General features: G+C 46.4%; 2 protein-coding genes across 3 annotated transcripts; one reads left to right on the forward strand and one right to left on the reverse strand.

Annotated features, from left to right (window-relative positions):
- Nucleotides 1–511: 511 nt before the first annotated feature.
- rab42b (RAB42, member RAS oncogene family) lies at nucleotides 512–5,780 on the forward strand. The gene is made up of 2 exons (XM_023807573.2): nucleotides 512–1,204; nucleotides 5,196–5,780. The coding sequence occupies exons 1-2, from the start codon at nucleotides 987–989 to the stop codon at nucleotides 5,635–5,637; spliced, it is 660 nt and encodes a 219-aa protein (XP_023663341.1). The 5' UTR covers nucleotides 512–986; the 3' UTR covers nucleotides 5,638–5,780.
- Nucleotides 5,781–7,811: 2,031 nt separating this feature from the next.
- taf12 (TAF12 RNA polymerase II, TATA box binding protein (TBP)-associated factor) lies at nucleotides 7,812–13,076 on the reverse strand. Of its 2 annotated transcripts, XM_023807554.2 has the most exons (7): nucleotides 12,973–13,063; nucleotides 12,486–12,541; nucleotides 11,860–12,115; nucleotides 11,169–11,246; nucleotides 10,577–10,691; nucleotides 9,874–9,962; nucleotides 7,812–9,179 (listed from the first exon to the last, which is right to left on the reverse strand). In XM_023807554.2, exons 3-7 carry the CDS (start codon nucleotides 12,037–12,039, stop codon nucleotides 9,144–9,146), a joined length of 498 nt encoding a protein of 165 aa, XP_023663322.1. In that variant the 5' UTR covers nucleotides 12,040–12,115; nucleotides 12,486–12,541; nucleotides 12,973–13,063; the 3' UTR covers nucleotides 7,812–9,143. The 2 variants fall into 2 exon arrangements, with proteins under 2 accessions (XP_023663322.1, XP_023663321.1); XM_023807553.2 differs by lacking the exon at nucleotides 12,486–12,541 and having other exon boundaries at nucleotides 12,973–13,076.
- Nucleotides 13,077–13,751: the final 675 nt, after the last annotated feature.

The following is a 13,751-nucleotide window of genomic DNA, read 5'->3' on the forward strand; positions in this document are numbered from 1 at the left end:
CTCATCTTCTGGTAGCGCTAAACAGGATTTTCAGACTGGCCACCAAATCCCACGGTTCTCATAATGTTATATGAAGGTGGAGTAAACAATGCATAGTAGGGCAGCAAATAAATTAAATCAGGTTGTCTTGTACCTGCGTCATGCAACCTCCTCGAAACATACGCAATAGAAATATCTATAATATAATAGAATATTAAAGCAATGCATAGCATGAGTTTTTGTGCTTGAAGTCTTTGTACTTGAGCCTGTTTTTCTGGGTTTGGCTGAGCTATTATTGCATAGTTCTGTGACCAGGAACAGCCCTTCCTGGACAGTCCCCCCCCCCAACTCCCCGCTCTCCCGCCCTCTCTCATTCTTGTACTGGACGAGACTTGCAGTGAGCAGCTCCCAACAGGAAAAGCAGAACCTGTCTCGATATGGTACAGAGAACTTGCACTCCCCTGGGTGATTTGCAGCTCCGCCCTCCCTCTCTCTCTCCCTCCTCCCCCCCCCCCCGCCAACCCTGTCTGTAGAGACACCACCCTGCCACTTTCTCTCTGCCTCACTATATCACTCCCTTGCCTGAGAATCAACAGGTTGTCTTGTCTGCGTGGCGTGTTTGCCCTGGGAGAGCAGTGCACTATCGCGCCTGCCACACACGCCGCGGGTCCCACCACCAGCTCTTCCTCCGCCGCTTCTTCCTGCCTTCTCATTTCCTTAAAGAAGAGGGACTCTGCGAGCGGCCCACGGTCTGGGGGCTGGGTCGAGCCGACGGCAGCGTGGCTCCCAGGAAAAGAGGCTGCACAGGCAGAAACCGCCTGAGAGACAGACGCACATCGACTTGTGACACCGGCCATGTGATGCCCTCCTGACACTTGCCTTCCTAGACAGCATCGCTCCTTCTGCCCTGCCTGCCCAGAGGAACCCCCTGCCAGCAGAAGGACTCCACACCCTTCCCACCAGCCTCCGAAGCGTTCCCCTCTGCCCACCCGCGGTCAGCTGGCGCCATGGATCTCACGCTGTGGCAGTACCAGTTCCGGATCATCATGCTGGGGGATTCCACGGTGGGCAAATCCTCGCTGATCAAGCGCTACACAGAGGACCAGTTCCTGGAGAGCATTAACCAGACAGTCGGGGTGGACTTCTATGTGCACTTCCTGGAGGTCGAGCCGGGCGTGACGATCAAGCTGCAGTTCTGGGACACGGCCGGACAGGAGCGCTTCAGGTGAGGTGGTGGCTTTTGCACACTTTACCATAGCAGGGTGCTGTACTCCGCTGAGAGGTAAGTCACACACTGTCATCACCAACGGCCATCATTAACCCAACAGGAAAGTATACGACAGTGTTTCTCCAACCAGTCCTTGCGGACCCCCAGGCAGCCCACGTTTTTGCTCTCTCCCATTTCGCTGGGAGTCTGGGGGTCCTGGTGGACTGGTTTGAGAAACACTGGTCTGCGGTGTTGCCCTTTAACCTCCTGACCACTAACTAACCTTTAACTCCTTAACAATGTGTCTGTTAATTAGTCCTGTAGCCTTGAATTTCTGTTTCAGGTGAATAATAGGATAACATTTAGGATAACGATACGACTAACTTCAAGGCAGACTGCAGCCTTTCGTTTTTGAATCCATCACATGAGAACATCCCTCTGAATAGCTGATCATTCCTGTTCAGCAGGCGGCACTGTTGGCCTTCTGCTCTGCTCATGGGAGTTTTACATACATAAAAATGCCGACAAAAATGATTGGTTCAGAGAGACAACCAATTAGATTGTAGAGGAGGTGGGTCCAAGAAACTAGAGGATGTGGGACCAACGAATCAGGTGTCATGGACCCGCCTCCTCTGATTGCTTGGACCCACCTCCTCTACAATCTAATTGGTTGTCTCTCTGAACCAATAATTTTTTTTCTTCTGCCCTCAGAACATTTTTATATAAGTAAAGCTCCCACAAGCTTTTGCTTTGAGAGCCCAAGTGGCCGTCAGACATCGCATGTAAGGGTCAGGGGCTTTTTCTCACTGAGGGAGAGAGCCGCCACAGCTAGAGGTCACAACAATCAGCTCACAGTGGGTGATACATGAAGGTTTGGGCAGAGGTGCATCTGAGCTGAGGCTGGATCTGAGGAGATACGAAGTTCACCCGAGGGCATTTCCCTGAAATGACAATGTAATTAAACTCATTACAAGCTAGGGGGAATTTTGTGAGGTTTGGGGGGGGGGGGTGCTTCCAGGGTACGTGATCTCATTTGGCACCCGGACACTGAGCAGAAGCACTTAAGCTCCAGGACTCCACCAAACTTCAAACTGAGTAAACATAAAAAGAGAGATTAAAACTCAAATGCATAGGTGTTATGTGCAAAACTATCAAGGTATTCTAGAAAGGTCTTAAAATGCAAATATCTCCACAGACCAGGGACTGTCCTCAGAGCAACAGCAACTGTTTATGGAAATTATACAAAAACCAGAAGAGGTAGAACAAAAGATAATTCAGGAACGGTCCCAAGGTTCCCATTTTCTAAGGCAAACCTGTGAAACGATGAGGTACCTCTGGTTCCATCACGTTCACTGTCACATCCCCCATGTCCTCGAGAGGGCCAGCTGTGTAAAATCCAGAGAGGGTTTTACTGCCCGTAAATCACAGAAATTTGACTACCGTATTATGAAAATGCTATTGTCTGTGCATCATCACATAATTTAATTAGAGAGATTTCAGTCTTGCGGCAACGTGTGTGTTTGCCTCTGTACAGATCCAAGGTCAGCTGATCTGATTAAGGCCACGGTGACACACGGCAGCCAAAAGGGCCCACAGCACCCCCGACATGTTTGGGAATTATGTTACACCCACGTCACCTGAGTGGCATGTTGCTGGTTCATGTGGAGGGCTACCAACCAGTAGGGGGTGGTGCTGTACGAATCCAGGGTGTTTAGACAGCTTTGGCCCCCGCAGGTCCACCATGACAGGCTGCTAGAATCAGGGCCAAGGAGCACACCTATGATGTACACACCACCAGACCAAGTAAAAGTCCAGACCAAGATTTTTTTTCAACCAACTAGTAGAGTCCTCTGTGACTGTGACTCTTTATACTCAACTGCGAGTCCTCTGTGACTGTGACTCTTTATACTCAACTGCTTGGTTTGAAACAAAATCTTAGTCTGGATTTGTACTCTCTGGACTTGTGTCGCTCACCTCTGCAACACCAGTTACTCACTGTGCCCACCGTGTCTCTCAAACGCACACAAATAGTTTAAGGCTGCCGCAGAAAATTATTTAAATGATCCTCATGTTGGTTTAAAACGATGATTTTTCATCTTCGTAAAGTATGTCAGCTTAGTCATTTCAGATCCTCTCCTAAAGTCACCCCAGTATTTGCAGTAACTGTCCCATATATGTATTTGTTGACTTGAGCACTAGAATACCATGTTTGGCTCATCAATACCTCATTGAATGGTTTAGCTAATGAAGTGGGTCCGAGCTGAACTTTAACAGGAACGTGCAATGAGGTGTATTTGATCTGAGCTCAGTAGGTCACTTGCTCAGCCCATTACATGCATGGCCCCCGAGGAGAGGTTTGGGAGCTGAAGCGATGTTCTTATAGCCGTCCAACAAGGTTTCTGGACTTTCTGGAGAACAGAAGAAATGCTTGCTTTTATTTTTATTGTCGCTGCTCTTCATTTGGATACATTTTAAGTTGTTTGTTTTCCACAACAAAGATATACTTACTACACACATAAATAGCTTCAAACGTTTCGCACAGTACTGTATACATGTTCATATTCATAAAGAACCCGTGTATGCAAACATAATTATGACCCAAAGCATCTCAAGGTGTCCCAGGTCCTCCTGTTCTAGCAGGTAAACCCATAAAGGTGCATTAAATCTGTAAATAGCTCCTCTAGTTACTATAGGTAACGGTTACGTTAATGAACGAGTCAGAGGTTTCTGCAGTTATAACAAAAGGTGTTATTATACTGTTTATGCTACATTAATGGCTTTTCAGTAAAGTTGATGTATCAGCCTTACAGACACGCACACACACACACACACACACACATACACGTTTGTATTTATCTATTTGTGATGACTCTCCATTCATTTCTATAGGAAAAACCATAATGCCAACAATGACAACCTTAACCCCCACCCAGCCCTAACCTTAACCATAAGTAACCAAACAAAATACAAGACTTAGCTTGTTGATTGCACTCACAGTTTTTTTTATAAAATTTAATTTTCCCTTGTGGGGACTGAAAAGGTGGTCCCCACAACATCAAAATAACAATAACATTTTATCACATTATTTGGTCCCCACAATGTAACATATACATATAAAGCCCTCCCCCCCTCCCAAACACACACACACACACGCACCATATATATAAAAGAAACGTCACTACTGGCCTTACATTCAGGATGTGCCGCTGCCATTTGCCGGGACCCTCACTGGGACAGTCGGTGTGACGATGAAACATGACTGACTTATTTGTGTAAAGGCTTCACCTCCTTTATTAGGCTGAAACCCTACTCTGTGTGTGCGTGCAGTCCGCTTGTTCCCAGGCGTCTGTGTGAGTCTCTTTCTGTTACGCTGATTCCCTCCCAGCCTGTGATACCCAGGTATCCCCTGCCTTGTCCCCTGTGCTCTGCAAGCGCAGGCCTCAGCTTCACCGTCATCCTGGATGCATGTGTGCGGAAGACAAACCACTGACACACTAATGACGCCATAGTGTCCGGCCCAGTCTTCTTACCTTTCGCTTCAGTAGAATCACTCTCGGCCCAAACTCTGCTGTATTCGCTGTCTCTCTGTATTGGTGTTTCCCACAAAGACATTTGGTTTGGGTAACGCTAAATCGCCACTATAGCCGTGTGTCCGTTCCCTGTGAAAGCTTGGTGTTCTGTCCAGATCCTCCGTGTTCCCTGTGGCGGGTGTCCAGCCTCACCGTGATGTTAATTATTGGGAGAAAAGACAGGTGATGGTTTGGGGGACTGGCTAAGCTCATTACTAATAGGGCTGATGCTACTGGGACCAGTGAGGCTGGGGGGAATCACTTCTCAATGAATGTTAGCGTAGACACACTCATCGCTGCTGAAGTAGAAGGTTTACAAGGCTATCAAAAGCTGGAACTCTGCTCGGGACTGACACGTCAGCCCAAGCCCAGCCCAAATGGTGAACTTGAGCCCCATCCGGCAAACACTAACAGCCAAACTTGCTGTCTCCCTCCCGCAGGTCGGTGACACGCTCCTACTACCGGAACTCAGTGGGCGGCCTGCTGGTGTTCGACTTGGGCAACAGGGCATCCTTCGATCGCATACAGGGGTGGCACGATGAGGTGCGGGAGCGAGTGCAGCCGCACACCGTGCTGTTCGTGCTGGTGGGCAACAAGACCGACCTGGAGGAGGAGGGCCTGCGGCAGGTAGGCCGCCAGGAGGCCGAGCTGCTGGCCACCAAACTGGGCGCGCCCTACGTGGAGGCCTCCGCCAAGGCCGGCGAACGCGTGGCCGAGGCCTTCGAGCTGCTGGCGCGGAGGGTGTACCAGGGCCTGCGCAGCGGGGAGGTGCAGATGCGGGAGGGCTGGGACGGCATCAAGTGCTCCGCCCCCCGGGCCCTGGATACCAAACCATCTCAGTCCAGGAAGACCTCCTCCGCGGGGAAGAGCTGTAGCTGTTAGCATGAGGGCAGGCCGAGGTCCACGCTGGCCTGGGCGGCTCCCCACAAACTCTCCACACACTGGGACCTGTGCTACATCACACCAAAGCAAACACAGCAGTGTCATGTGTAAAAATTTGCCAGTAATAAAAGAGTTTGATTTAAGGGTGGGATGCTTCATTGAGCTGGTGCTGTGCATTACTTTGAGTCCTCCTCTGTCTCCCACCCCCGAGAAAAAGGAGACACTTTCAACCATTCAGGTGATAGAGGCGGGGGCTCAGACACTACCAGCCCCCCCTGGTGCACATGCCCCTGCAGATGTGTGTACAGCTGTCAGCAGTCACCAGTGGTGGCTTAATGGTTAGGGAAGGTACCCGCCCCCCCCCCCCCAAGCACTGCTCCCCGGGCGCTGAATTAGCTGCCCCCTGCTATGTCACGACATCACATACGGGTTAAATGCAGAGGACACATTTCGTTGTTGTGCACTGTGTGATGTGGTGTGTCAACAATGATCACTTAATTCTACTCCTAAATTCTATAATGTGTAACAGCGGCGTCATGCAAGTCAAAATTCTGAGGAGGCACAATTTAAGTAGGGGGGGGTACATCCCCCCGAAAAGACAAAATAATGACACATGTTTTTTTGTAATTTAACACGACTGGGGCTTTCATTTTTTAAAATAATGCGGGAACAATGCATGTTGGCCTGGAGATAAATAGAATTCAGTGTTTTACTAACTATAACCTGTGACGGTGGTCGGTATACTTACAGCTCACGGCCATGATCCCCCCAGGGTTCTGCTAGATAGGACACTTTGCTATTACAAAGCATGACTAGCTAGCGAGCCAGAAGGCTAACAGCCAGTTTGAGGGATGGCTGGTAGCAGCCAACTGTCTTGCAAAGCAAACTAAGCCTATATCAGGGGTCTCTAACTCCAGTCCTGGAGAGCTACTATCCGGTAGGTTTTCAATTCTACTTGGCTTCTGATGAGCCACACCTGTTCCTGGTATTTACCTGACAACAGGTGTGGCTCAGCAGAAGCCAAGAAGGATAGAAAACCTGTTGGACTGCAGCTCTTCAGGACCGCAGCTGGAGGCCCCTGACCTATATTTGAAAAAGGGTTTTATGCTGATGCTCTACTAACTACTTCACCAACCCAGCGTTAATCTCCCGCTGCATCGACGCACAGCAGAGCTCTGAGTACATATCCCCTCAGCTTCAGCGGGTATGAGTTTTTAAAACTCATGATGATGTCGCAGTCATTTTCACTTCTTAACACTGAGTGCACAAATGCTTAAATCCCACACATCGCACGGCATATTTCACTGCTTTGGGGACACACCAGTAAACTTAGTTTACAAGTTATATTGACTTGAAGACACCAGTGAGGAGCCAGCATGCATGTTGCACTTTTAGCACAGCTAGATGCTTTACTGTAGCCTTTCAGGGTTAACACCTTGTTCAGTGGTGCACTTGGGAACTCATGATGCCACAAAGGGGCCACAGAGACACACTGGAAAGCGGGAAATCCAAACAAAGCGGGGGATTTCCTGGAACGGATCCACTTTCAGTGACTCACAGTGACATGGCAGCTCATGTTTCAAGCTGATTGCGAAACTGAAAACAGAAACTTGGCTACGTCGCACTGCGTATCACACACACAGTGACAAAAAAGGTCACCATTAAACACCCAGAAGTAATGGTCCAATTTGGATGCAATTTGGTACACGTGCAGACCGGTGACGGGTATGTATGTGATTCGATTTGCAAGGAGCTGACACATCTAGTCTCCAGACACAGAGGATGCCTCTAATACACATTGGTCAGTATTACCAGCACTTGATGGAGTTTGATAGGGGTTGTATTGTTGGTTTTTCTTTGCTGGGTGGTCATATCGTGCAATTGTGAGGCATGCATGTGTGTGTGTGTGAGAATGTGTGCGAGTGAGTGAGAGAGAATCCCACTTATCTGTCCTACAATAGCCTGGCATCTCATATGGGCTATCCCCTGCATTGCCAATGCTGCCTATCTACTGGATGAGCAGCTGAAAGTACCGGGTATGTTCTGCTTTCTGCACACACTCGTCACAATCATTACATCAGCCCCCTAAGCAGGAGACCGCAAGTCAAGGAGAGGATCTGAAAGCAGTCAGATGTGAGAGACAATGATACACTTTTAAAAAACACACAGCAGTATACAGGGAAATTAGTCACGTTTTATTGACAGGGGAAAAACACAGGGAATATTTAAACCATCATACAAACTGAAAGATGTGACCCCCGCTGCTGAGACAGTCAGTCACCCCCCCCACCTTGCATGAGTATCCACCCCCCCACCCCCGCTGCACAGCAAACTGCACCTTGTTTCACACACCACGCTGTAAAAGCCCATTTCACCCAACCGCCGACTGCGTAATGGGGACACATTCCATCGTGAAGCAGCGTGATAACACACAAACAACTCCCCCCCCCGCCCCCCCACCCCGATGGTCAAATCTCTGGGATACACGAATGGGCTGCCGATGACTCCGTCGCAGGCTAACGGCACCGACGAACTACGATCCACGTCAAGCAGAATCTAACGTGCAGTCAGACTGTGGCTTTGGAGAAACCCACTTCAAAGACAGAACGATGGACCTACAGTACTGAACACTCAACAAATAAATCAAGGTGCGACCCAAACATGGAAACGAGCCATGGGAGAAATGCCAGGTTCTGTCAGCGGCTGAGATGTCAATCACTGTGGATGCCAATAAACTAACAAGGGGAAACAGCAGTGCATGGTAATCATACACGCTGTGTTTCTTAAAAGCCACACTTCTCACCACTTATAAACCCTACTGTGCCTCTCTCCACTGGGGGCAGCAGCGAGGCAACAGAAGACAACTAATGGGACATTCAAGACAACACACCCCAGGCTCACAATGCCATGGGTACACTGGAGAACACCTACGAACCGAAACGCACGGAGATGATGTCATGGATGACGTGCAGACTGCGGTGAGAAAAGCCCGCATGGCATTCAGCTACATTATTTTCAACCGACATCCATCTGAATCTGGTTCCAAATGCTGTTAAAAAGCCAAATCAAAACAAAACAAAAAACAAAACAAAAAAAGGTGACCGAGTACATACAGTGGGAGCAGTTGGTGCACTTTGGCAAACTATCCAAAATATATATTTAAAAAAAAAAAACAAAACAAAAGTGACAGCATTCCTCACAGTTCGAGCACAGTGTTGGCCAGCCCTTGGGGTCCTGCCTCGAAGCACGTGGAACTCAGACTCATGGCGTACGAATGAACCAGGTAAGAAAGGTTACAGCCCCGCCTACCCCCGCCCCCGCCCCCATCCCACCCCTAGTCTTAAAAATGTACATGATATCAGGTCCTTAAACACATCATAACTCGGGGATTTCCCAACATCTTATCTTCTGCAGCCAGCGACCCAACCCAGACAAACCCAGATTTTAAAAATAAAGGAAAAAGGTACAAGAATCAGAGTGTGTCCGTCCAGCTTCCTCCAGTGCTACTACTTCTTGGTTGTTTTACGGATCAGTGCCATCCTCTGAAGGGGGGAAAAACAAAAACAAATCGACCTTAGCAAGAAAGCCTGTATGAAAGGTGACTACACAGGTAACCAGAGACCACATACACACCGCCGAGTCCGAGTACCTGAAAGACCTGATCTTTTCTAATCAATTTTTAACCATTATAACAGTTATTACTCACGTACAGTGATCCCCGCTATATCACAGATTTTTCCCCGACGCATCACAGTTCTCTGATGTGTATAAATATATACATATATATTATGTTACTCATATCCTTAGCCCGACATCCACATATCATGTGTGTTTACAAAGTGTGCTTTAATACGTTTACATGTGTTTAAAGCATATGGGAGGGATATTTTAAGGCTTAAACTCTAAAAAAATGGTTATTTATATGGTGTTTCTATATTGCGAATTTTCACATATCGCTGATGGGTCTGGAACGCAACTTCCGTGATAGACAGGGGATCACTAATGCTAAACGTGAAGAAGAATGGGAAAGCTGACATGAACTACAGATATTTGGGGGTTTAAATAATATCACACAGATGTCCAAATAGTTTAGAAACACTAGCTGAAGAACAAAGGCGGTGGTTCTGCCTGCCTGGCAAAGAGTGTTTGGGACAATAACTAGAGTGCAACGCTTTGGTGGAGGGCTGGACGTGGGAAGCAGCCAGTGACGGACGAGCAGCTCCCAGGACGACCCACCTGTTTGTGGGCTTCTGTAGTGCAGGCCTTCTTGTAGGGCCGGATCTCATCAGAACCAAAGCCGGGGATCCACATGTTCCACTGGCGCTCTGTGGGGGGGGGGGCAACACACACAGAACCTGAGCACGGCAGTGACTGTGGAGTGACACTGACATGGCGAGTGAATGCACTGTCAGGCCACACTGTCCAGAAGCATATCAGAGCATGACTCCGAAATGCTCGAGTCACGGGGTGAATGATCATGACATCTTTTATAAATTCTATTCCCTTTTATATAGTGTCTTTCACAACAGTGAATCAGTAGGCGTGTTATGATACATCACAGCATCATTTATGCAGAATATTTCAAAAATAAGTATAAAAAAAAAGAAAGAAAAACAAAGAAATGAAAGGAGGAAAGCCAGATGACAACAGAGAAGAGGAACCAAACACTCAAATAGGGAGGGAAAAAACCTTTGGGAGTCCAAGGTCAACTGCCCCCCCGACATTACGGATATTATAAACGCTGGGATTTTATTCTACTTTATCTTTTCTTAAAGTAACAGTAAACTGTTCACTGATAGGTTAAAAAAAATCAATGCCCATGAAGACAGAAGTTCTCCTGCTACAGAATGACGTTTGTAAGGCACAATCCTCAATGCCTGGCAGGTCCACACATGGCACAGTGATGCCAGGTGAGCCCAGGCCGGCTCCCTGCACTCACCCAGGTGCAGCTGGACGTCCTTCACCTCCAGGGTGTTGGACTTGCGGTGGCGTGCCAGCTGGCACGCGGCAGTCACCACGCTCTCTATGAAGTCGTCGGCGATTTGCAGCAGCATCTGAAACAGAAGTGACCGGAGACAGATTCGGTCACATGATATGTCTTAAGGGAAAAAAAAAAAACAGGAATCCAGCTAAAACCAGCATGACTCACAAACCAACCAAAGGTTTGAAATTCAGCCCCATCACCAGATTAAATTCTATAAATAATGAAAAAGACTGGACAAACAGGACAAGTAACTATTTTTCAGTTTCAGAGCTCTCTAAATAATCTTGTGCATTTCTTGTTCAGTCATACAAACCATTTTTCCAAAGAAGTCAAACTCATAGTAACAATTTGGCTCACTGTATATTTGACTATTAAAAGTTAAACTCTAAAAATATTTCTTAATTTCTATTAAGCATATTTAAGAATTCACAAAAATATATGGACTTCTCAAAGGAAATTACAAGCTGATCAAAACATGTTTGAATATGAGTAGAATAGCGGCATGAGAAACAGCGACCCCTAAAGGCAAACTGGTAACGGGCGGCACCTCTTCAACGTCCTCATCCAGCTGTTCGTTTGGGTCGATTTCCCTTACCAGGTCCTGCAGCTTCTTCTTGCTGAGCACCTGTGGGTAGGGCAGAAATGTCATGACTTGCTAGAACGCAGCAGTGGGGTTAGAGGTTAAAAATGCTCCCATTCATCTGTCTTTAGTCTTCTTTTCTGACGAGCCATTGTCAGCATTGGACAGCTGAAACGATTACCTCTGCAAGGCAGAATACTACAAGGGGAATTAAGATCTGTCATCATGATGATGGGGATGCACACAGAAATCTTCAGCTAATTGTGTCTGTTTTTTGAGCAACAGGGTGTCCTGCTTCTGTGCAGGAACTATTTGGCAGGCAAACTAAGCTGAGTGTCTTTCACACATACTGCACTTTGGGAAAACCAAAACGGCCAAAACAACCTTTACATTAAAAAACTTATTTAGGAGAACAGACTGTTAAAGAAGAAGCAGATACTCAAAAAACAGGCACACGCCTGACCCATGAAACAGAAGAAGCGTAAACACAGACACATTCTCTCTTAACTGGGCTTTTTCAGCCCTTCCAGAACTGGTTGTCAGCATCCACAGTTGCATACTCTGTTCACATTTTTATGGTGACAGCCTGAAGAGAAACATGATGGGTAAGATGTAACATCTACATACCAAAGGATCAGTACAGCTTGAGGCAGCATACCTGTGTGCCCTCGGGGCTCAGCCTCCCGGCAGGACCGGGGGTCCCCAGCACCTTGCTCGGGGCAGCAGTGGTGCTGTTGGCCATGCTGGTGGAGAGGGGAGGGGTGGAGCTGGGGTCGGCTTTCACGGTGCTGGAGAAGCTGGAGAGGTTGATCAGCGTCTGCGGCTGGTACTGGGTCATAATCTATGTGGCCAGAACTTTAAATTGCAGTGCCTCGCCAGATCCTGAGGCTGCTTTTGGCTTTATAAAAACTAGGCTAGAGGAAAAAAAAACATCAATAACTGTCATTACCCTGATAATACTGGACTGGGTTCTACGATGCTAGAGCGCAAAACAAAAGTGAGTAAGGCAAACGAGTTGAACCTGCGACGACTTGAGAAAGTGGATTAATAACGTGAAATCACTATAAACTGACTTTCAACCTACGGGATTAGGTGCGGTCTTGCTCTTTCTAAGGGTGATGGCTGTCCATGTGTCTTTTTCATGTGGGTCTCTGTATGACTATTTTCATAAATAGTAATCTTCAACCTAACAACTGAAAACTGGGGAATTGCTCACTCTCCTTCTACACAGGCATCTACAAAATCAAAAATATAGCTTATTAGTGGGAAAAAACAAAAACTTACCTTTAAACGTGATTAAGGAAATAGTTTACCCGCCAATTTCCGGTCCCGTGCTACAGCTATTTATCGAACATTTATTAAAACCAATATCCGCCACTTTGTGGATCTACTTTTATTGTACTAAAATTCAGATTGTTCAAATTAATGATAAGTGCATTTTGTTATACACCATTCGCACCTGACAGTCAGAGATATCCCGTTGGTTAGCTAACTACGTACATAAATGTTTTCTTTATATGCAAACACTTCAGTTTCAAAGTAACACGTACTTATAACCAACCCCAAAATATTTTGAATTATCTTTTCCAAAGGAAGCACTAAACGTAACAAGCTAACCTTGTCCGTATTGACCAGACTGAAGCGACGATCCAGCTACCTTAACTGCTGGATCTCGCTAATTACAATAGCAAGTTAGCTGCCGGCAAGATCAAATACTTTTTTGTTCGGTTGCCGCTGTGTGTTAAACTGAAAATAATTCTGTGCTACGCACCGTAAAACCCTCTATCTCCCCATGTTTCCCGGGTTTGATCCGTCTTGCATGAACTCAGGAGTCCTCAATCGCATACAATACAAATCCTGGATCAGCTTGAAATGTGCTTCCGGTCTGGGAGGAACTATTTCCGGGTCAGTATTTTTTTAAATTTTATTTTTAACAGTAACGGAACTCCAATACACAACAATATAGCATATAAATATAACAGGATATATTGTTAATGTTACGGGGCGGAGTGAACATGTACAATCAGTTAAGGGGTTAAAATAAATTGTACTATTTAATATTAATAAAATATTAATAAAAAAGAAAGAAAACCAATGTTGATGGGTCTCATCCAATAAGTTTAGCGAGTCAACAATTATAAGGAGTTTCTTTGCAAGTTCCCTAACCAACTGCGGTCAAGCTATCCGCGCTTTCCCGATGCATGGTCAAATCATCCGCCCTTACAACGTGAGGTGCAGTCATGAACACAACATTACGGTATGAGATTTTTTAGGAAAATGTAAGAATCTGAGTAATCGTGCATAGAAAATGGTTCAAGATTTATTGTCATCTGTATGAAGTATGGGATGTGCTAATATAAAATGAAAGTCTTACTTTCCCATAATGCAAAAAGCAAGTCATATGTCATCTGAAAGGTGAAGACAAAATGTGGTCAGCTTTTGGTCAATTGTACCCTTTTCAAGAATTTGCACTTTAAATCCATGGCTTTATGCACATTTTTTTATATGAACCAAGTTTGACAGGACATAGATTACAAAATGTTTCCATAT

This window comes from Paramormyrops kingsleyae, chromosome 9 (assembly GCF_048594095.1).
Source record: "Paramormyrops kingsleyae isolate MSU_618 chromosome 9, PKINGS_0.4, whole genome shotgun sequence".
NCBI classification, from domain to species: Eukaryota; Metazoa; Chordata; class Actinopteri; order Osteoglossiformes; family Mormyridae; genus Paramormyrops; species Paramormyrops kingsleyae.

Excerpts from the sequence above, each read along its gene's own strand:
- taf12 (XM_023807553.2), bottom strand. The coding sequence starts at position 12,039 with ATGACCCAGTACCAGCCGCAGACGCTGATCAACCTCTCCAGCTTCTCC. Across the intron at positions 11,247-11,859 it reads TGAGCCCCGAGGGCACACAG|GTGCTCAGCAAGAAGAAGCT; the intron begins GTATGCTGCCTC and ends CCCTACCCACAG. Across the intron at positions 10,692-11,168 it reads TGGATGAGGACGTTGAAGAG|ATGCTGCTGCAAATCGCCGA; the intron begins GTGCCGCCCGTT and ends CTTCTGTTTCAG.
- rab42b (XM_023807573.2), top strand. The coding sequence starts at position 987 with ATGGATCTCACGCTGTGGCAGTACCAGTTCCGGATCATCATGCTGGGG. Across the intron at positions 1,205-5,195 it reads GCCGGACAGGAGCGCTTCAG|GTCGGTGACACGCTCCTACT; the intron begins GTGAGGTGGTGG and ends TCCCTCCCGCAG.